The 22,734-nt window shown below is 39.0% G+C and overlaps 1 protein-coding gene and 1 long non-coding RNA gene across 18 annotated transcripts in view; one reads left to right on the forward strand and one right to left on the reverse strand.

Annotated features, from left to right (window-relative positions):
* kcnt1b (potassium sodium-activated channel subfamily T member 1b) overlaps positions 1–16,201 on the forward strand; it is a 68,879-nt gene extending 52,678 nt beyond the window's left edge. For 5 of the 17 annotated variants that reach the window (XM_065948276.1, XM_065948288.1, XM_029279342.2 and 2 more), the window contains 15 exons: positions 1,250–1,355; positions 1,516–1,688; positions 2,689–2,760; positions 3,660–3,794; positions 4,008–4,119; positions 4,350–4,451; positions 5,293–5,376; positions 5,474–5,602; positions 6,397–6,417; positions 6,632–6,929; positions 8,909–8,971; positions 9,202–9,252; positions 11,236–11,247; positions 12,155–12,239; positions 12,518–16,201. In XM_065948276.1, coding sequence (XP_065804348.1) covers positions 1,250–1,355; positions 1,516–1,688; positions 2,689–2,760; positions 3,660–3,794; positions 4,008–4,119; positions 4,350–4,451; positions 5,293–5,376; positions 5,474–5,602; positions 6,397–6,417; positions 6,632–6,929; positions 8,909–8,971; positions 9,202–9,252; positions 11,236–11,247; positions 12,155–12,239; positions 12,518–12,638 — 1,564 coding nt within the window. In that variant the 3' untranslated portion in view covers positions 12,639–16,201. Of the gene's footprint in view, positions 1–1,249; positions 1,356–1,515; positions 1,689–2,688; positions 2,761–3,659; positions 3,795–4,007; positions 4,120–4,349; positions 4,452–5,292; positions 5,377–5,473; positions 5,603–6,396; positions 6,418–6,631; positions 6,930–8,589; positions 8,632–8,908; positions 8,972–9,201; positions 9,253–10,759; positions 10,819–11,235; positions 11,248–12,154; positions 12,240–12,517 lie in introns of those variants that run through there. The other 12 variants (XM_065948313.1, XM_065948315.1, XM_029279351.2 and 9 more) reach the window with 8 other exon arrangements.
* A 20-nt stretch (positions 16,202–16,221) lies between these two features.
* On the reverse strand, positions 16,222–21,749 carry LOC109991632 (uncharacterized). Its single transcript, XR_010664768.1, has 3 exons — positions 19,972–21,749; positions 18,926–18,991; positions 16,222–18,834 (listed from the first exon to the last, which is right to left on the reverse strand). It is a non-coding gene; the product is annotated as an uncharacterized lncRNA (long non-coding RNA).
* Between the last annotated feature and the right edge of the window lie 985 nt (positions 21,750–22,734).

Genomic DNA, 22,734 nt, shown 5'->3' on the forward strand with positions numbered 1-22,734 from the left:
TGTGCCTCTAACTCAGCATGTCTTTTTCTGCAACAACTGTTAGACCCAAACACAACATGTTCCTCCTAACCTCTGAGACTCTATTGCTGCCCCCCATGATACCTGGGTAGCTGTCAGACACAGTTACACTGGGTTAGATGGAGGTGACCGCTTTATATGAAGAAATCACAGATTAGCCTAAGGTCCCACAGTGCCACCATGTGGTGTCAGGTTATAAATGCACCCATTAACAAAGAAAGAGATTCTGTTTTATTCGTGAGGGGTTAAGGTAATTGCAGCCAGCCAGAGGACACCAACAAATTGAAACACTTGTTTCTAAACAAAATGAGACATGATTAAAACTAGGGAGACAACAACCCCTTATGAACGAGGACGCAGTCTGAGATCCTCTGGCAGAGCTCTACAGGCTGGTCCAAGGTCCAGGCTGAAAACTAAAGGGGACAGGTCTTTGAAACAGTGTCGGAGGAGATCAGACTTGCAGAGTCGCTGTCCTCGTTTAAAGACATTCTTTTAACAAAAAGCCTGTTGTGAAGCACTTTGTTACCTGCATTGAAAAGTGCTTTACGAATAGATTATTTTTATTATCGTTATTACAACTACATTGTAATTGATGAATTGAATGTTTTTGAGCAGGAATTAATGCTTCTGTCTTGGAACATCAGTATATCTGTGCGCTGCAGGATCTAATAAGAAAGAGAAAAACATGATTGTTATTTCGGTAGCCAGTCGTGCTAAATGAGGGATACAGAAATATCGACTAAAACATTTGGACATCACTAGGAATAAAGCAAAAACAATATATCTGATTAAAACCATTCTTGTGGATTTGGAAACATCTCGTTTGGATCAGTTCTTTTAGAAAATGTAGTTGTATGGTGCTCACTCTCTGCGCTTTTGTACAGCACAAACTGATATTAAGATGCGCTTGGTACTAAGCTGAATTCTCATTTTACTCTTATTCGTTTAAATATTTCTTGTACTTATTTCTTGATATCTTACTTACATTCCTATTCTATTTTATTAACATTGTATTTTATATAACTATATTTCTGCTATATTGTGTTTAGAGAAACTGTAACAACAAAATTTCCCTTTGGGATTAATAAAGTATTTCTGATTCTGATTCTGATTGTGTTTAACTGATGCTTGATACAGAGCTGTTATCTGCACAATATGTCGGTCACAGTTTACAATATTTAATTACTAAGTTATTTTTCATCCGATGCTTTCTGCCTGTCTTTTCTTTCAGTTTCGTGAAGGGCTACCCTCCCAACTCGCCCTACATCGGCAGCTCTCCAACTCTGTGCCACCTCTTGCCACAGAAAGCTCCGTTCTGCTGCCTTCGCCTCGACAAGGTGACTTCACATGCACGAAAAGGCAAAAATACAATCACAATATTCCACTTAACAAAGCTGAAAAATCACCAGCTGTTTTATCAATATTTGAAATAAAGAGCTGATGATTTATGCATCTCAAAACTTCAACCTGACTGTTCTCCTGTTGATTCATCTCCAGGGCTGCACTCATAACAGCTTTGAGGATGCCAAGGCATATGGCTTCAAGAATAAGCTGATTATAGTGTCAGCAGAGACTGCAGGAAACGGTCTGTACAACTTCATTGTCCCTCTGCGTGCTTACTATCGGCCCAGGAAGGAGCTCAACCCCATAGTGCTGCTGCTGGACTACCCGTAAGACACCCCGCCATTCTTTCTACTCGCTGTTTGTGTTTGTTGTTACTTCTATAAAAAATGTAAAACAACTGACACATGACTTAAAAAACTCATAATGATAGTTATAACGTTATTTATATACCACCTTTAAAAACAAATGTTTACAAAAGGCCAAACAGAGAGAAGTCTTCAACAATCATAGAAATATAAGGAACAAGAACGATACATCAGGCAGGTCTCAAAAGGCAGGTAAAGCTATAAAGCAATACTTAAATAAAATATATAATATAAACTATAAAAGCTACTTCTATCTGCACAAGAGAGCCTTTTTTATATGTTAGGGTAAATATACTGTATGAGTGTTTGAGCTGCAGTGAACTGGACCTTTTTCTGCTCTAACTCACTCTGGGTTTCATTAACTTTGGACAAACGTCTGCATCTGCGGTTGTTGCATATGTGTAGGCATCTCTGTTTGACTGCATGTTGCATTTGATTGTGCACGCAAGTGAGCTTGGAATAAAAACTGATCACTAAGTCTGCATTTGTTTGCAATTTTAAATCAACCAAACAAACCTTTTTTTCAGATTAGAAATAATGACAGCTATGGGTGTCTCTGCTTCTTAAGAAAGAAATTAATTACTTTAGCATCATGTCTGCACAAGAGAGCCTTTTTTATTTCTTTGGGTAAATATACTGTATGTGTGTTTGTGCTGCAGTGATCTGCATTTTTTTCTGCTCTGACTCACTCTGGGTTTCATTAACTTTGGACAAACGTCTGCGTTTACTGAAACCGATAATCCACACGGTCAGGGAGCCGAGAAAGCTCTAACTAACTGAAACCATCAGAGGTTTCAGTTAGCAACATATTAAACCTTCCAGTTACACAGGAGTAATAAAAATATTGTATTCTCTCTACTTGCCTAATTAAACTTAATATGATCCCTGCATAATCTGTGGTGTTTTTCCAAAGATAATTAGTTCTTGATTCTCATGAATGATGTTTCATGTTTCCCCGCAGGCCAGACAACCACTTCTTAGAGGCCATTTGCTGCTTTCCAATGGTTTACTTCATGGCTGGAACAATCGACAAGTATGTGTATTGATTATTAAAAGAAGTGACGTCAACATAATCTCAAGTGTGTGTGTTGGTTATCAAAAAAATCTATCAAAGGAAAACTATACAAGAAACACAACATAAAAGATAACTGTACTGGTGTTGTACTTTAGATTTAGAGACACCGCAACTTAAAAGCTAATTATTTTTTTAATTTCACTTCATCATCAACAGTAAATGAGTAGTGATCTCAGAGTCTGAGAGCAAAGACGGAAGATCTGCTTCATAGACCTACCTGTAACGTTTGCAGCTCTTCAAACATTCAGTCGGGAGGAGCGGAGAGAACTCCCATGATTCCCCGCCAGCCTCAACGTCATAGTTTGTTATTGTAGTATTGATTGAGAACTGAATATACATATTGTATGTTTAAGAGTCAGAATAAGTAGTAGTGAAATAAGGGAGACATTTATAATAATTTTCCTTAAATGTGATGTGAAATATTGTGTAGTTTTGTTCACTTTTATAAAAAAATCTTTAACTTGACATCATTAGTAAAGTGCCGTTTAAGAAAGTGACATATTCTGATATGATTCTGATATGGAAACATATTGCATTTAGCGCTCACATGCCTTCAACAGCTCAGATGGAAACATAACAGTCACATTTGTCAATTAAGTTTTGTTGACCTCATCTTGTTTTTTTTTTTGTGTGGTAAAGGTCAATTAATCTCCACTGTTTACGCCACACTAAATAACTTATATTATATAGTTATAATAAGACTAAGCTGGTGTCATCTCCTGCTTGACATGCTGAACATTGCTCAAAGTCGTAGCAGATGTCTGAGTTTTAGAATAATTGAATTAACGTGTTGCAATTTATTATTTTGTTGCATTTTCTAACTTTTCCTGAAGTAACAATTGTTGTTTTGTGACCAGCTTGGACAACCTGCTACAGTGTGGAATAATCTACGCTGACAACCTAGTGGTGGTGGACAAGGAGAGCACCATGAGCGCTGAGGAGGACTACATGGCCGACGCCAAGACCATCGTCAACGTCCAGACCATGTTCAGGTTACTCACAGAGCAGAGAGCTAGCAGCAGCAGACGTGCTTGTTTTTTATCGAAACATGTCCAATAAGTTTATCTTAAAGACAAAGTGCAGCTTCCATATCTGTGAAACTTGTATTTTATTGTACACAAAAAGAAATGTAAAGCTTTTATCACTGCCACGCTTTTTCTCGCCTCTCAGCACAAAATGTCTCATCTCTCTCTTTCCTCTCTCAGGTTGTTCCCCAGTCTCAGCATCATCACTGAGCTCACACACCCGTCCAATATGAGGTTCATGCAGTTCAGAGCCAAGGACTGCTACTCACTCGCTCTCTCCAAACTGGAGAAGGTGAGCTGTTGATGTTTGCTGGGGGTTTTTTCTGTCTTAAAGTGACGAGTGTTGACTAAAAAATGTTTCTCAAACAACTTGTAGGTTGTCAGAGGTGCAAAAACTAACCAGCCTGTTATCACACTTGTCTTGGAAATGGATCTAAAAAGCAAAAGTTCAGCAAACCTAAAAGAGAAAAGTGAGTTTTTAATAACTGGTTGCTCTGTTGCCGTTTGTGTTTTTGTCTGCAGATAGAGCGTGATAAGGGCTCCAACTTGGCCTTCATGTTCCGGCTGCCGTTCGCTGCAGGCAGGGTGTTCAGTATCAGCATGTTGGATACACTGCTTTACCAGGTTGGCTGAAAAAGACTGTCTTTCAGGTTGAACATGGGGATCATCATGAAATATATAAAGAAACATAAAGATATATGTCATAGATACATTGTATTGATTATTAAGTTTGGTCTCTGTAAAAACAAGTGCAAAGGGTACAGTGTGTACAAGCTCTTAATGCTGAGTGTTTTTTTTCTAGTGATTGGGAGTTTGTAAAAATTGATTGACAGATTGTCATCAATCTTAGTTTGGGCAGCTTTGTTTCCTCAAAGCAGATTAAGGACCGGCACAAAGATTTTGGGGGTATTTAGATGTCAGTTAAGTCAGTGCTTTTCTTGTAATATTATTTTCTTTTTACAAGAATCAGGTTTGATGCCCTAAAGAAAATGTAGTTGCATAAATGTTTCCCTTGAAAGTGAGTTATAGATTGAAAGCTAGAAAGAAAACTCTCAGTCTTTATCACTGGAAATATTCACAGACTAAATAAATATGAGGAATAAGAAATTATAAAGTATTGATGTTTGTATGATGATTTTCATTCGTTTTTACAATATTCACAATTAGCAACTTGCTTATTAGCATGCTAATTAGTAGCACACTCGCTGCTTATTAGTATCGTATTCTACATGAGCACGGTCCGTAGCTTAAAGGCCATTAACTGAGAGTAAGCAAAACAAATCCTGCATTGCTCCCGCTGCTCTGGTGGCGGTGTATGAATGGATTAGTGTTATACTTCCTCTCTGATGTTCATCGCTTTGGATAAAAGCGTCTGCTAAGTGAATTGTAACCTGCTGTGCAGCTTGGATTTCTTTGACGATAGATGAACATTTTAAATCACAGCTTTTCTCTTTGTTTTCGACAGTCTTTTGTTAAAGACTACATGATTGCTATCATAAGGCTTCTTCTGGGTCTGGACACCACGCCAGGTTCTGGGTACCTGGGTGCTGTAAGTATTTATGTTTTTACTGTGAATCAAACGACTGTTAAGTTTAAATTCAGTCGAGTGTGATAGTGTCTTACCTTCAGTCCTTCGCTGTCCTCAGATGAAAATCACAGAGGAGGACCTGTGGATCAGGACGTACGGCAGACTCTTCCAGAAGCTTTGCTCCTCCAGCGCTGAGATCCCCATCGGTATCTATCGCACCGAGTCGCACATGTTCTCCACCTCAGAGGCAAGTTCAGCTTCATCAAATACTTTATATCTGAGCGGTCGGTTTGGGTTTGATTCCAGCTTTGGATTGTGGTTCGGCTTTGGCTTGCTTTTATTTTTCATTTCCTGGTTTTGTATTTCTTTTATTGCTACATTCTTCCTTAAATTTTCAGGATATGCTTCCTCTCTTTGCTTTTCTTCTTTTTTCATATCTCTCCTCCTACATGTATCTCCTTTCTTCAATTCTACTTTTTGCTCTATTTCTACTTTCTTCCTTATATTCCAATCTCTAAATTTCCTCAATGCAACTCTCTGTTTTTCTAACTGGCTGCTTGTCATGCTTAAGCCCTTATATTCATCATTTATTTTTTTTTATTGTTTGTTAATTTGTTTTTTATCGTCTTTATTTTTAATTGTTCCTCCTCTTTGTATTTATTGGCTTTTTTGTTTTATGTCAAGCAATTGAAGGAAATTAACATTGTTTTCCTGAATACTAAGACAAAAACTCTCCATTTACTTTCACTTTCTATTAGTCAGAGTCATCAGCTACATATCTTTATACTTCTTAATAAGATTCAGCAGGTCTTTTAGTGATTGGTGTTATAAAGTAACCATTCCTAATAGAGAAACGTAAAATTTTTAGCTACTGTTAATTTCCTAACATTTGAGTAATGATTGATTAAATAGTAAATCAATCCTATTTACTATTTAATCTGCTGACTTTTGAGTTTGGCTGATACAGTTCGCTTTGAATGCCTCCATCTTTCATTGCATCTCCTTTTGTTTGGATGTCTGTTTGTCTTTCTCCTCTTTCAGGGTAAGGACAGTTCTGCACAGGTAAGATCCAAATGCGCTTATTTTTCATTTGGATGATTCAGTTTTTTGTTTCAATACTAAAAAATACCTGAATGGCATTTTGTCTGGCAATGTCCCGATCATTACAGCTTTAGAGTACAAGCTCGTGGAAATACAGGGTTTTTTTTGGGTGTCACAAGTTCAAGTCAATAACATGAACATGACACAGCTTTAACACTGTGTCCCGCTCTCACAGTCTCAGGTGTCCATAAATGTGGAGCAGGGCGCAGAGCACACTGAGCGCAGAGACACCTGGAAGGAGAAAGCCTCTCACAGAAACTCCACCACGAGCGACCAATCAGAGCACCCGTTGCTGAGGAAGAAGAGCATGCAGTGGGCGCGGAGGTTGAGCAGGAAGAGCGCCAAACCGTCGAGCAGAGCAGAGAGAATCTCGCAGCAGAGACTCAACCTGTACCGACGTTCGGAGCGGCAGGAGCTGTCTGAGCTGGTCAAGAACCGCATGAAGCACCTCGGCCTGCCGACTGTGGGATACGGTGAGCGAAGCCTCTGATGGTGCGATGTCTAGAGAAGAGAGAAGCAGTGTATTAGATTTGTAATGTATAAGAAGACGTATGGAAGTTGAAGTCTAACTTTACAGCTAGACTAGATGCAGTATATGAGGTTATTAAAACCTATTTAAATCATATTTCTCTTAAGATTTTTGGGATATTTAATTAATGAGTCATAATACACCAGAAAACGAATGATCATGCAAATGAAAATGTTTGTTGCATATTGAAGTATCTGTGAACATTTGTTTCTGAAGCCCACAGCAGCTCTCAAGGCAGAAATAATGTAATAGGTTGAGTTTAACCTCAGCTGATGCAGCCAACATCCTTTCTAACCATGTGAGGAATGTAAGAGGAGCTACGATAAAAAGGTTCATCATAACCCTGTTCCAGTTAATGATAATAAAGCTCAGTAGCTGCCAGTGTTAAGTGTGCCGCTCGGGGTTTGTACTGTTGGTTTGGATTTCAGTTCACATAAAGATACTCAGCTCTTTAAGCTGTCCTTAAAGAAGAAAGTTTGTAGTAAAAGCTGAATGAATAAGACAAAGACAGTTGAAACAATTCTTTGTTGGAAAAAAAACAAGCTTATAATCGGTTAATGCTAAAGTTTTGATAAGCAAGAAGTTGGAAAAGATATTTAAAATAATATATTTAAAAAATAAATAAAGTACAAAATATCAACTTCAACTCTTTGAGGCCAAAATATAAAAACATATGATTATAATAATTGATGAATAAAGAAAACAATTTCATTCTTTGAGGCGTGATCTCATAGGAAACTGTGAATGTCTGTTTACTAAGTTACTAATATAGGGATGTAATAATAAGAAGAAGAAGAAAAAGAATTGGCTCATCTGATGTGTTGTGCAGAAAGCTTTAATTGCAATTTAGCAGTAATTATTGAGAAGCGATTTGCAGCCAAAGCATCTGTTGAATCAAGTAACGTAGCTTGGTTTAACCCATTATTACATAACGCTGTTAAGATAGTTTGCCGTGTTGATGCTACTCTGGTTGAATATTTTGACTGGAAAAAAAGACCAAAACTACTCGTATTATAGCCTCGCTGTAGCTGTTAGCAGAAAAACAAAGACACACAAAAATGTGTGTAGTTCCTGTGATTCTTGTGCACTAACAAATCTCAACCACTTAAATTATTTCTGCTGTGAGAAAAGCTTTGCCTCAAAGTCTAAAATCAGCTTCTTAACTCATTTCACCTCTCCTCATGACCTATCAAGACACCGAAGTGTGGCTCTTGATGGTAGAGATCATGATTAACACACTGCATCCTCATTTCCCTCCATTAAACCTCTTCTTCTCACATTAGTGTCACACATGCATCTCGTCACCAGTGTGTCATTTAACACACACATCGGTACATAGTCATCATCATCATCATCATCCAACACTGTGAATGTGAGCACATTATGCATGAAGATGCAGGAGCCCAAACCTTGTCTCAACTGCATTTGGTATAAAACATTTTTTTTTTGCAATTGCCTGCATTCTTCTTCTGCTCTTTTTGTTTCCCCCCCTCACTTCTCTGTTTCCTCCCAGCTTCACGCTTTAAAACAGAAGCAGAATCATGCTCCAGATGTGTGGCGTTTTGCATAAATATTAAGTAACATGTCGATTGAATACGTTTCAGGAAGAACCCCAAAAGCTCAAGACCTTCTTATGAACTCTGAATGTCAGTGAGGATTACTGCGACAGGAGCATTATCATGTGACAGATGAATCATTTGGAAGTGATTCTGTGCACACTCACATAATGCATGGCTTCTCTGCATCGCTCTCACCCTTTTTTTTTTTTTTTTTTTTTTTTTTAAAGTTCTTTTTGAATCTGCAAAATGGTTTGCTGCCTGCCTGATTGTTTTCTTTTTCTTGTTTCCTCCCCCCTTTCTTCCTCTGTTCTTGTGCTTCCCTGTTCTCTCTGACTCCTCTCTTGTCCCTCCTTCGGCTTTGTAGAGGATGTTTCTAATCTCACTGCGAGCGATGTCATGAATCGAGTAAATCTAGGATATTTGCAAGGTAACTGATGTGCTGTTTATAATTCCTTTACAAACATGTGAGTGGTTACGTCCATCATGTGGAGAAAGGAACTTGTCCTTTCACCAGCATCCTTTAATATCAGAAAATCATCTAGATGTATCTTCTTTTTTTTTACAAAGATGTTTTATTGTTTTCATTTATATACAATTTGTAGTATTGTAAATTCAAATTAAGGCCGTTGAAGATTAACAATGAATGCCCTTGCTTAGAGTTGCAGGACATTTCAGAGCACCCGTATACAGAGGGGACCAGGCCGGCAGGTTAGCTGGTTGATCACAGTACTGCAACTTTATCGCATGAGTGTGTGTGTGTGTGTGTGTGTGTATGTGTGTGTGTGTGCGTCATGGCAAAGTAAGCAGTAGATCAGCAGCCAATCTCTCACTTTCTTGCTCCAAACTTTCTCTCTCTCTCTCTCTCTCTCTCTCTCTCTCGCTCTCTCTCTCTCTCTGTCTGGTATCTTTTCTGCATTGTGTTCCCGTGAGGTGGCGTCCCAAACAGCTAGAGTTCTGCAGGGCATCAGAGTTTTGCTTTAAGAGTGGAGCGGAACGCATTATGTCTGTGGATGGAAGGCTACATGTACAGATCAAATGTGAACCATTAGATTTAAGTGTGAACATTAGAAGAGGACGAAAAGCAACTTTCTCTCCCTCTTCCTGTTAGTCTGTTTTTTTCTCTAATCCAGCACAAAAGTCAATTTTCACATTTATACCATGGCTACAACTGTAGGTAAGAAAATCATAGAGCAGAAGAATGAAGTTCTTAAAGTTCATTAGATTAGTTGAATTGTAACTTCAGTGCGTGCTTTTTCAAGTTAGACACAAGTAATACTGTAAATATAGTTACCTGCAGTTTACAATATTTTGAATAAGAGTGTTCTGCAAATATTAGTAAAGAAAACATTTTATATTTCTGTGACTCCAGCACAGTGGATTATCACATATAAGGACTATGAGACTCAGCTTCAATTGTCACAGCACCCTAAATCAGATGAAACATTTTTGAAGCACAGCTCCAGTCTCACCAAGCTGCAGTGATGTGAAAGTCCAACATTAGGGCAACAAATTAGCAGAAACTTCCCTTCAGGACTACTTCACCCCAGGGATACTTCTGGAGATTATTTCCCTCAACACATCTTGTTTTTAGGAGGAAAATAAAAATGCTTTTACGTCTAGTTGAACGTTTTGTTTGCAGATTATTTTTACCACATTTATCGTTGCTAACAACAGGCTTCATATCAACACAGATGTACTGTATGTATCCTAGACTACATGTATATTATGAAGTATTAATGGAGGATCTGCAAATCCTACTTTTCTAGAGTTACTCATTTTGAGTCAAATCCAGTTTTAAGAAGTTGTTTATTAACTGTAAATGTTGAAGTTAAATGTAACTATTTGACTGGGTGAAGTCTAGACTAAATTCTTTTACTGTTTGGGGAGCTTTTTGCCTTCGGTTTGAATTTCAGTGAGTGACACAGAGGATAGGGGTCAAGTGGCGGTGTTGCATTGTCTGCAGGTTTTAGATCTATAGTGTGAAGTGTTGTATTGTACTTACAATAAACCTTTAACAAAAGTAGACGTAAGCACTCAAAATGGACTTAAAGTAACTGATAGATCAGTTGAAATGATTGCGTTCTATGGCCATGGAATAATCAATATTTGATAGACTATGACCAACAGCTACAGTGGGGTTTAGAGGGGAAACAAATAGGCACGCTCTTTTTCAATACTCATAGATCATTTCAACATATTTATCTCCACATACTAGGGACTTGATCCACTCTTCAGTATCATCAAATAAACTTCCAGATGTTGCTGCAGCTGCAGGTGAACCTCTTCCACTCTCACACTCACAATGTGTTCTGCTTCACTCCGTTTGTTTTGAGTCGCTCTCTGCGTTTGGTCCAGTCTGACGGATGCTGGAGCATGTCTTTTGTGTGTCTGTGGGGTGTGTGTCACATGTCACTCTGGGGGTTGGTCGGGGTGGGTTGTATGGGGGAGCTAAGTGTTGTCCGTTGGCATGGCAACCTGCCGCCTTACGTTAGCCTGTTGGTGCGGTGTTGAATGCGCAGGAGAAAAACAGGAATGCAGTGGGGATGGACGCGGACGCTGTCTGCATGTCAGCTCTGTTCTGAAGCTGCGCATGGGCCAGCAGCATGGGCCTCCCCGTGTTCCTCTCAGTGCCATGATAGTAACGGTTAGCACTTCTCTCTCTCCCCCCCCTCCCCGCCCGGCTTTATAAAGGGCCACAAGCAGGTGGGTTGTCATGGCGACACATGTGTACCCTTTCCCTTCCTCTGTCCAACACGCAAAGCAAGTAGGAGCTGCCGCCAGAGAGCACTCAGAACACACACATACAGATATAAATAACACACACACACTCTTATATGACTCATCCGGGCAATGAATGTTACAGTCAGTTTCCCCTTATTGATTGTGCAATCAAATATAAGCCAACCATAGTACAAAACTGTTTCCATGGTTACATAACAATTATAGTCATAGCAGTCAAATAGTTCCACCTGTTCACTTTATGTATGATAAACAATTTAATGATTAATGTAATGATTAAAAGAAAACATTGAGCTCAGTCATTGGTTTGATTTAGGATTTGTTTTATAAGCTGAATGAGAAATGTTTAGGAATTTAAAAAAATTAATAATTAAATGCTTCAAGTAATGTGTAACAAATCAAATGTACACAGACATAGAAAAGACTGACGCATGAAGATTGAAGTGCCATAAAATGTTGGGGGATAAGTTGAATAGAAATTGAGGCCATTTAAAAACGTTAACTGATGACATTTTTTCTCAGCTGTAAATATCCTGCTTTGAAAACAAAAAGGATCAAAGTCAAATGTATTTGGACACTTTCAAAAATCAAAAAGCTTACATCTTGCAGTAGTCGTACTAAAACATGATTAATGTGTTCAAAACTTGTAAATAGCAGCTGTAACAAGCTTCCCCTGACTGAACAGTCCATCTGAGCTTCCCCTTAACCTTTTTTTTCTGAGCACTTGCTCTGACACTGTTCAAGGATTACTTTTCCATTGTCCAGGATTAAACCGAGAGGGGTTCATATGTTAAGGGCTGATGTTCTGTATCATGGAGGGGGGGGGGGACTCCAGAGCAGCTCTGAACATCACCTCTGTTTGTTTCTCCAGACGAGATGAACGACCACCAGAACACGCTGTCCTACGTCCTCATCAACCCTCCTCCTGACACCATGCTGGAGCTCAACGACATTGTGTAAGACACTTGTACTTTTCTGTCCAGTGGACTGTAAATAAGCAGTATGCTGGACTAAAGCTCCAGCATAAAGAGCAACATGACAAAGAAATGCTTTGCTTACAACAAAAGCACCGCACCCTGCGATTACACTCATTAAGACCTTTTGATATTGTGAGCTCAGAAAAAAACAAAAGGTGACTATCAAGTCCACACAAAGATTTAAAGATATGAAATAAACCCTTGCCTCAGTTACTTTTCCTTGATAGCAGATGATGATGTTGATTTGGTCTTCTTAGGTACATAATCCGCTCCGATCCGCTGGCACACATGCCGGAGGACTCCCAGGTGGGTCAGGCCCGCGGCACAAGGAACCAGCAGGACTTTGGCACGGAGACGAGGGATGAGACTCACCTCTGAGAGCCCCTCGACCCTCCTCCACACCCTGACCCTTAACGTTCAAGCCCAGCCCGGGCGTGAGATAGCTGGTTTGTGTCCTACAGATGGGAGGCTTAGGTCAGCAGTTCATCATGAATGTGCATTATGTGTCTCTCAGCCTCAGAGTCAGAAATAATCAACGTTTTGAAGACGGCCACAGAAAGAGCTGCTGTTTCCCACTGAGCTGCTACAGGAGGATGCATGAAGAGTGCCTAGTTAACCACCCCGACTTCCCCAAGCCCACCCGCTGTACTAGCACACAACACCCTCACAACGTTTCATCCGTATCTTCTTGGGTATTTGGATTTTTGCACACATACTGTACAGGATATGAAATCATGATTCATCACAGGGGTGAAGTTGCCCTCCTGCCACGACTACAACCAACCCAACTACTCATCTTTCTACCAAAACTCACCAAGAACTGAATCATGAGGGGGGAATAAACCCTCCTCCACATCCTCCTGTTTTCTACGAGTGAAGGCTACGTATTTCTATCAATTTAAGCATTTTTATCATTCAATTACACTTTCATCTGCACTTTTCTTCTTTTATTACAAAGTATCTGTTTTTTTTGGTCTCTCTTTGAATCAGATGAGATTTCATTTTCTTTATGAGCACAAACGTTTTTTACCTATGAATATACACACTGTAGTGGCACTTTTATGCGCCATATTAGAATCGTTAGCATTTCTCTCTCGTTTTGGTTCGTTTAGGATGCAGATTTGTTTTGTGATTGTTGTGAAAGGTTGAATATTGTTATATCATTTTGATGTGTTAAGTGTCCTAAATCATGTCTGCTACACTCTGTGCCATTCTTTTATTTTGTAAATATTTTTTATAATCATTTGTGCCAAGCTTTCCTCTTTTGTGAAATCAGTGTTTTTCTTAAAAGAGACTGACGGACATGAGCCCAAGTGATTAATGATCAGCGATCAGACGGGCAGTACGAGAGATCTCTTCTGGTCAGAAAAGCTGAGCAAGGTAGAAGAATATTAAGGCTCAATTAAGATCAAATGATTTTGGTGGTCCTTGGTTCATTTCACTTTGCTTACAAAACATTCTCTCTGAATGTGTATTTATATTTCAAGTTGTTCATGTTTTAAAAGACATATCTATATTTTGTTTTAATTTAACATTTTGTAAAATTGTATTTTTTAAGATGTTCACTATTATAAGTGGATTTTATTTTGAAGCGTGTTGGGGAAGAAGCTTGTCAACACTCTTAGGTCTGTGTGATCGATGTGAAGCAGGAAAGCAGCTAGCTGTACCTCAAAGTCTTACAGATGTTACTCTTATGCTTTGTTTTGTATTTTGTTGATTCTTTGCAAAAACTCTAAATTGGATATTGTAGCTTTGGATAAAACAAGCTATAGGGTTGAGGAATTCTTGGGCAAACCAGGCTGTCTGTTTCTCTCTGCTCCAGTGTTTAAGCTAAGCTACGCTAACAGTCCTCTGACTGTAGTATAATAACTGAAAGACCTATCTCTATTTACAGATTACAGATGTCAAAATGGAGAATCTGTATTTCGGGGTCTGGACTCTAGTATGTGAAGTGTTTGGTTTCTGTTTGCAGTAAATTTGTGGTCTGAATAGTGTAGACCGTTTATGGTGAATGGTAAATGGACTTGACCCTTTCTAGTCTTCTGACTTCTGGCTTTGTTGTATGCAGGAAAAAAAACAGTCGGTAAGGAGAGCAATCTGCCATAATAACATCTCATCAGCGGTACTCTGAGTGTTTATCTCTATAAACAGATATTTGAATGCATGTATAGCTAACAGTCCGTTCTTTATCCAAGTTCAGCCTAAGCAAACAATCTGTTTGAAGCTGAGTAGCAAAGCCAATCAGAGCTTAGATTTCCCAACTTCCTGGAATGTATCGTAAATGATTGATCCGACCTCCACTCAACAAACAGGCGTTTTAAAAGTGTTCTTCATTTTGAGGGCCGACTTGATAAACTGCCTTTTAACTTTAAAAAAATCTAAATCAAGATGTCGCTCTTTCGGCAAACTTGTTGAAGTAAGCCTGAGTGAAGCCTCTGTGTAACTTATTATTTATTATTTATTTACAAGCCCTCCTCATGAGCTGTAATTAACATCTACATTGTAGACATTTCTGAAGGGGTGAATTCAGCTTCTCTTTTGATCTGAGTACATGATGGCTTCACAAGTAGCTAATTGGACTGTTAACAGGGTTAGGCTGGAGGTGGGTGAGGGTTACATTTTGACTGGAGGGGATTTAGCACTAAACACTCGCTACACTAGTCTTAGAAGTTGAAGAAGTTGGACATGGTCTCCAGAGGTGGACTACAGCCGATGGGGTTTAAGACTTTTGACCGATAAGAGATGAGAATTGTTTCAATCTTCTCCAGGCGAGAAATCAAATGGGCGTATTTGTTGACCTATAATTTAAACGTATCCATCAAAAGTGTACTTTCAGATAAATTATCCATTTACCTTGACTCAAATATCATTAGCAGTGTTTGCATCCCACAGCAGGATCTACCGTTGATATTTCTTTACTTTTGTGATGTTTCCTTGATTTCTGCTTATTGTGATTCTCCACGTTCAGCACATTTTTGTGAGTTGTAGTACAGCTGCTTTTGTTTTGTCTCTTCTGTGTGTTAAGAAAAAAAAGAAAGAGGACTTGAACTATTTTTGCACTAAGCTCTGCGGGGATGTCACGAGCAGAACAGCAAGACCCTTTAACCTGAATCTGTGCAACACGGTGGACAGTATTCAACCTTTCATGTGACGCAAAGACAAACATGCAGAGTCATGTCGCGCATTGAGTTGATTTACATTGTAGTTGTTTGAAAGCTTATTTTGGTAAATGTTATTTTCCAAAGTCAAAGAATAAGAAGTGAATGACACAGTATTCCCAAATGAATTGATTCCTCTGAGATCTGCTATGTTTGGGTTGTTTCAGAGGAGTCCGTTTAAGCTTTTCATGTTTGAGTTTGTCCCTCTAAGATGTAGTTTTTCTCTTTGCTCTGCGGCCCCTCAGATGTCAGTTTACAGGGCAGGAGAGCTGAGGAGTGAAAGTGTGAGAGATCATTGACAGACAATAAGATCGACGTTCAGATTCACTCATTCGTTGTCCTCGGTCCTCACTTGTGATAAATCTAATGTCTCCACAATGTTCACCACTGATCTCCTCCTGTCCATAATTACAGAACCACACAGGGCATGTAAACCTTACAAAGCATGTTTTGATATTCAAGCTTGCCAAGAACGATGATTTTCTTTTTGGACATTTAGCAGGACGTCACGTGTGATGTCCAACAGCTAGAGAAACCCATAATTTATCAACTGCTTGCAAGTTGGAGCCATTATTTGATACTGTGTATTTATATGAATGGAACATGCATGTTGTCTAGGTGTTACCAAAAGCCGACGTATTATGTTTACCTCCACTATGTTTTTAAGTCAATGTCAAAAAGGGGTTAATCCATTTTGTACTATTTCTAATGAGAAGCGAGTGTACTTGGACATAAAATATGAACAAATAAATGCTGCATGCAGCCAGAGAAAAATGAATGAAAGACCTTTTTATTGATTGTTGTTTATTGTTTAGATAAAGAGTGACAATCAGTTAGAAACACATGTAGACTCATAGTATATATTCTATTGTATTGTATGTTATTAATCACCCATAGCTAAGTATTGATTTTATCGCTCGATAACAGTACAGTAGGTACTTGCACTTTTTCGCTCAACGGAAGCGAAGAAAAAAACAGAAAAATGTAAAGAGACAGTTTAACAAAAGAAACAGAAAATAAAGAGGCAACAAAAAATCAACTTTAAAGAAAGCCTCATGCAGACATGCATATATACGTTTGATCGTACTCCCCCTTCCCATAATAAAGAGTTATTTTCGGTTGCTTTTTTGAGATCTCTACTTTTCTTCTATTGAAATATAACATCTAGTCTTTGCATTGGAACTGATTAATTTATCTCAGAAATCTTTTCCCTCTTGCTAACAGATTCATTTCTGGTGATCTAGGAAAAAAAAATAAGACAACTTCTCTGTTTTTTTTTTGGTGCTTTTGTACCTCTGGGTATAACAGAAAAACAAGATCTCTGATAAATAACCAGATACGACTTGTTTTCAAGGGGAAACTGAGTAAATTGAATGTGTGGATGCATGTCCGCTGAGGGCTTTGTGAATTATTGTTGCCACTGTCATATAACACGCTTTCAAAATCATCTACTATAAAAACAGAACCCATGTAGCGACAACATCATCTCAGTAATGCTGCATGAAAGGTTTCGTCTGTTAAGACTAACACTGTTAGATTAAATGATTTATCTTCTGTGATTTACAAGAACCCTTAATGCTCCCATCGTCTAATGTCTGCCATGTTTCTTCTCAGGTTATCAGCTTAATGAAGCCAGAAATATACTGAGGGAATAATAAAGCATATCTGCTTTGCCTCAACTAAATAACTGCATCTTGTTTTTGTGTTGCAATGTCAAGAAACAGCTCAGCACACAGACCTGATGAATGCAGCTCTGAGAGGCAGGAAGTGAATCTACTACAGGAAATCATGGCGTCTCTTGGAAAATTTAGGAACCAAAGTTTTTGGAGCTTTCTTCCCCAAAGAAGTTACTAAAAGACAGGATATCTTAGCCTCTGTTCAAACTGTTTGGACCATTTCCATTTTCTCCTGTGACTATCACAGGAGAAACACTCACGGTGTGTTCCTTAAAGGAAACATATGAGAGCAGTGGTAATCTACTTTGTTTAACTCTGGACAAGCAAGGATTAAGGAATAAACTTTAAGTTTAAATGTATCTCCTAAAATGCCAATTCATTTAAGGGATAACTTTCTTTTAGATCATTTTAAGTGTAACAGGTAGAATACAAATGATCTAAAGTAACTTAAAGAGTGACAGAATTAAACGATTAAACATGTGTACATAGCTTTAAACCTCCTCTACTTAAATTCATTCCGTACTTGTGTTTTAACGCTCTGCTTGTTGACGTGTGTCTGCCTCCACCTCTCTCTGGTCCAGCGGCCGTTGTTCTGCACCACTTCGTGCAGGAGGTCCATGAAGGCGTACTCGTTTCCAGACAGCAGCGTGTCATCATCTGGAGAGGCACCACCAGAGGGAGCCATCTGTCTGCTCGCCGCAGCTCGCTTTGGATCGTTTTTCTGATCTACCTTGTTGCTGCTTCTGCTCATTTTTGCGTTCTCCTCTGCAGATGTCCGGTTCTGATTCTGACCACGTTTGTCCTGATTGGGTTTCCTGGATGGGTTTAAATCCTGGATCCCCTCAGCCTTTTTTTGATCCTCCTCTGGGTTTGTGAAAGTAGTGCTGTTTTCATTTGGTTTTGGGGACTGAGAATTCCCCAAAGTTATGTGAGTTAGATTCATTTTTAAGGGCTCATCTGTCTGATATTCATCAATTACATCTTCCCCTTTGTCCTGTTTAGAATAAGAGGAATGTTCTTCATCATTTAATTTGGTCTTAATCTCACCTGGAAGCTTTGGAGTCCAAACAGTGAGGACATCAGACCCTTCTGTCTCCTCCTTTATCAGTTTACATCTAGCTTGCCACTGAACTGCAGTTGGAGGCCAGGTGGAAATCCTTCCCATAACTTTTCTCATCTTTGAGCTTTTATTTTGATTATCAGTGGACTGTTTATTCAAATCTGCAGGATTGTTTCCATTCTGGTTTGTACCCATGCTCAGATAAGGTACAGGTTCAGTGTTGACAGAAACACATGGAGGGTTTTCATCTAGAGTTGTAATATTTATAGCCTGCTCTGCATTTTCTTCAGTGGTGTTTATTGAATCTTCCATCCTAACCCCCTCTTCGATGTCAGCTTCATCCCCGCGATGCTCTGTGCCTTTGGCCTGAGTTTTTGTCTCGGAGTGTAAAGTCACCTGATCTTTCACAGGTCCACACAAAGGAGACGTAAAGAGAACAGCATTAGCAGACTTAGCTCTGACTCCAGTAAAGGATCTCTTACATCCTGCCTCTGTGTCAAATTGATTGTTTTCAGCGTTTCCTCTTTTCTCAGCATGATCCACCGACTGACTCAATCTGCTGCCGTTTTCTCTCCCCTCGTTCCCGCTTTCTTTCCCAGGCATCACTGTTTTTTTCCTGCATTTTCTTCGATGGAGCACCACCAGGAAACAAACCACAACCAGCAGGGAAGACAGGACCGCTGCACAGGAATAAAGTCATTTTTAAAACAATCTCTGACGATACAATTCAAACCAATCGAGCATTAAAATGCAGAAGAAAACTTAACATACCTATCACAACCGCAGATGTGCAGACAATGTTAGCAACTGGTTGTGGTCGTGATGTTGTGCAAGTTTCTAGAGGAAACAACAGACACACAAGGCACAAAAAAAGTAACAATGATGTTCTTTCTCTCAGGAGTTCTAAAATCCCAATGGGGATGCAGGTGTGGGTGCTGAGGGTTTAGGATGGTCTGTTGATGAAGATGATGTCATGTGAGTTGGCAGCAGAAACAACAGAAATTTAAAGTCATTGATTTTTTTTTTTGTCAATTTTCTTCTTATTCATTTAGTAATAAAAGTTATAAAATGTACTAAGCTTTCAGGAACACAATGACCAATCAAATGAAAAGATCCCAGAATCAGTACAAAAGAGTCATTTAAGAAAAGCAGAATAACAGTAATCAATGTTTCTAGAGTGGCTTACTGTTTTCAGTCAGACGTTCAGACCAAACTCTTATCTGATGATGAAGGCCATGAGATAAGACTAAAAGCTCTAATAATCACATCTTATAGTTTTATCAAACTGATGTTTCAAGTTCAACTTTATGAGAAAAGGTTCATTTAAGAAGATTAAAGCCCCAGTACCGAAATAGAAAGGGATAGTAAAATTATGAGAAAAAGAGAAGTCAATCATTCAGAATGTCTAAGAAATAGAACAGAAAATAATATTCAACATTTTACAGACTAACTTTACCGTAATGAACTTACTTGAACTCTTACATTACACTTCATTCTTTAAAAACTCTAAGTACAATGTAGTGGGTTTCTTTATTTATGTTTTGCATTACATTTTAAGTGTAGAGCCGTTTAACTTTTGTAAGGGCAGACACATGTGAGGACTGAATGTCCACAAGATGGTGCTATCCTAAAAAAAAAATAAAAAAACTGGACTTGTTTCTATGTAAAATACATCTTTTGGTTTCTTTTTGCTAATTCTCTATTCCCACTTTTAGAGATATGTATGTTTTATGTTTTTTATTCATTGTCTCTTAAAATGTCATCTTCTATTCGATCAGTAAAGAAATTGGAATATGAAAAACATAAAGCAAATGTACCGGTCAGTGTTGTGACTTTTGGGGGGATATCTGTGGGTCCTGGTGGGTTAGAGGGTTTTGTCTCTGATGTTGTTTGTGCTGGAAATGTTCCTAAAGAGAACAAAGATACTTAGCAAATGTTAGATTCTAGCGGCAAATAATTTCAAATATCAAACAAAAAACTGGAGACGGAAGAAACTACCATGTGTAAGAGGGTGTGAGGAGATTGTTGTGGGGGGATCAGCGGGTGTTGAGTGGACTGATGTGTTAATGTCAGGTGTTGTACTTGACAGAGTCGTTGTTAATGTTTTTTCTGGAGGTGACAACAGAGATAGTAAGCACAAATTATCTTGATGAGGTTGAAGGATTTACATGATCAAGTAGAAACTAGAAAAGAACAACCTGATGTACCAGTGGATGTTGGACGGGCATCAATGGTTTTGGGTTCGACACTCTGCGTCACTGATGGTGATCTTGAAGGAAGTGATGTCTCACAAACCGACACGTTCCACACACGTTGACCCATCAATGATGGAGGGCTCTCACAGGTCACCTCCAAAGGTTTGTCAAGCAGAAGCTTGCTCTGAAGATCTGTAAAAGGAGCCACTCAAAGTGTCAGATGATAACAGATTTCTTTAATCTTAGACAGGTCAAGTTTGACAAACCTTTCAGGAAGTCGACAAAGTCTTCAGCTTCACAGGAACAGTTCCAGGGGTTCCCATGTAGTCTTATTCTACATGTGGACGAGAAAAACCTGAAAACCTGATGTGAGATTTGAGTCATGTTGTTGTCAGACAAGTCCAACTCAGCCAAGCTGTTCTGGGAGCTAAAAGTATTCAGATGGATTTCTCCGATCCTGTTCTTGTTCAGACTGAGCGTGTTGAGGTTAATGAGCCCGTTAAACATGGAGCGACTCAAAACCTTGATTTTGTTTTCTGTGAGACTGAGCTCACTGAGAACACCAGGATGACTGAACCAGTTTGGGTTAACATCAGTCAGCAGGTTCTGGTTTAAAGAGAGAGCTGTGAGGTTCTGCATAGATCTAAAGGCCCCTTCAGCAATCCCTGTGACACCAGCGCCCTCCATCCTGAGCCTGGTCACAGAGGCGAGGTCGTCGCTGCGTAACAAATTGGAGGTTATCTCGCCAACGTCCTTCACCAACATCACCAGAGTGGAAAAACCGGGTAAGAACGCTAAAAGAGCAGAGTTAGAATTACAATTAGCAATACATCAAAGAAGTCAACCGATTTGAGGGAATCATAGGAGCGGGTTTTGTAAAAACATACGTTTGTATGTGACACCTAGAGCAGAATTTGAACGTTCTTACTGAACACATTCAAATTCCTGGATGTGCTGCCACCTGGTGGTAGTGTTGCACATTGTAACAACACAAGACTGAGTCTTTAGACCACATTTAAGAGCGATGAATGATGAACTACAGGCCGATGGAGCCACTTGAGTATCAAAAAAGTAAAAACTCATTTCAGCAGCATAAAAGCACCTTTGGTTGTGTTTTTTCATCACCATTGCAAATTTTAAAGATTAGTACACAATATTGAAGTAATAAACCGAGAGTATGGGTGAGGTGCAAGGCACTGAATCCTAAAGCCCTAATATTTATTTTCAAGTTTTCCTCTGATATGTTGTGATTTCCAGTTGTTTTCTCGAGATCTTTATTTATCTCGTATCCTCAGAGTTGTGAAGGCACACAACAGAAAAAAAATGGCTCAACTAACCTCCTTAGTGTGGGCAATGGCAGCATGGCATATCATGGTCTGGCTTATCACAGAGCTCAGGTATTTGTTTTGTTTTCTAGATGGCTAGAATATAATAATAATAATAATAATAAATTGTATTTAAAGGCGCCTTTCAAAACTCTCAAGGTCACCTTACAGAGCAGAGATAAAAAACAACAAGGTAACAACACAACGATGAAAATTATGCCCATTATCACGAGGAAATAAACTTAGTTGTGCCAAGATAACAAGAAGTCGAGATCTTGAGAAAACTGAAATGAACACATTATCACAGGAAAACCAGCATCATAATCTCAAGGTAACAAAATAAATAGGTCAAGACTATTTTGCACCCTTCATTTCTAGTAATCAGCCACAGGTTTGGCTCTCAAGTATTCTTCAGTGTCAACAATCATCATCACTTACTATAACTTAAAGGTCTGAAATGAAGCCACATAGAGCAACACTGTATTCTACTCTAAAGTTTGATGATCATGCAGTATAGTGATTTTCAGGTAACTTTTTTTAAATCACCTCTACAGAGTGAGATGAGAAGAAAGAAAAGAATCTTACATCAACTAAGTCCTTACCTGGTGGAATGTCCTGGCAGAATAAAACCGGTCCCTCTCCAAAACAACATTGGCCTAAATGCACATTCAGCAACAGAACAAGAGCAGCAACTGTGGAGATACAAAGAGGTCAAGTGAGATTTGACCTCAACATTTTATTTTTCGCTCGGCACTGTAATGCTGGCACTTACCCTTCATAGCTGCAGAATGCAGGTTTAACAAGTGAACTCCACATGCAAGGACAGTTTGAGGGTCTTGTGATCACCTGCACTAGCAGGTGTAAAAAGAAACAATGTTACCATGGCAGATCAGAGTTTACCATGGTTATCAGTGTTAGCATTCAGTCGCTCAGGCTGCTGTTCCAGTTGGGTGATAAGAATGTGAGAGGTTAGCACCCAGGGAGGCCTGACGATGTTTTGACTGTTGGATCACTGAAATCATGAAACAAGTCATGTACACTGATGCTTTGAGAAGGTTGA

This window comes from Labrus bergylta, chromosome 2, assembly GCF_963930695.1.
Source record: "Labrus bergylta chromosome 2, fLabBer1.1, whole genome shotgun sequence".
Lineage (NCBI taxonomy): Eukaryota > Metazoa > Chordata > Actinopteri > Labriformes > Labridae > Labrus > Labrus bergylta.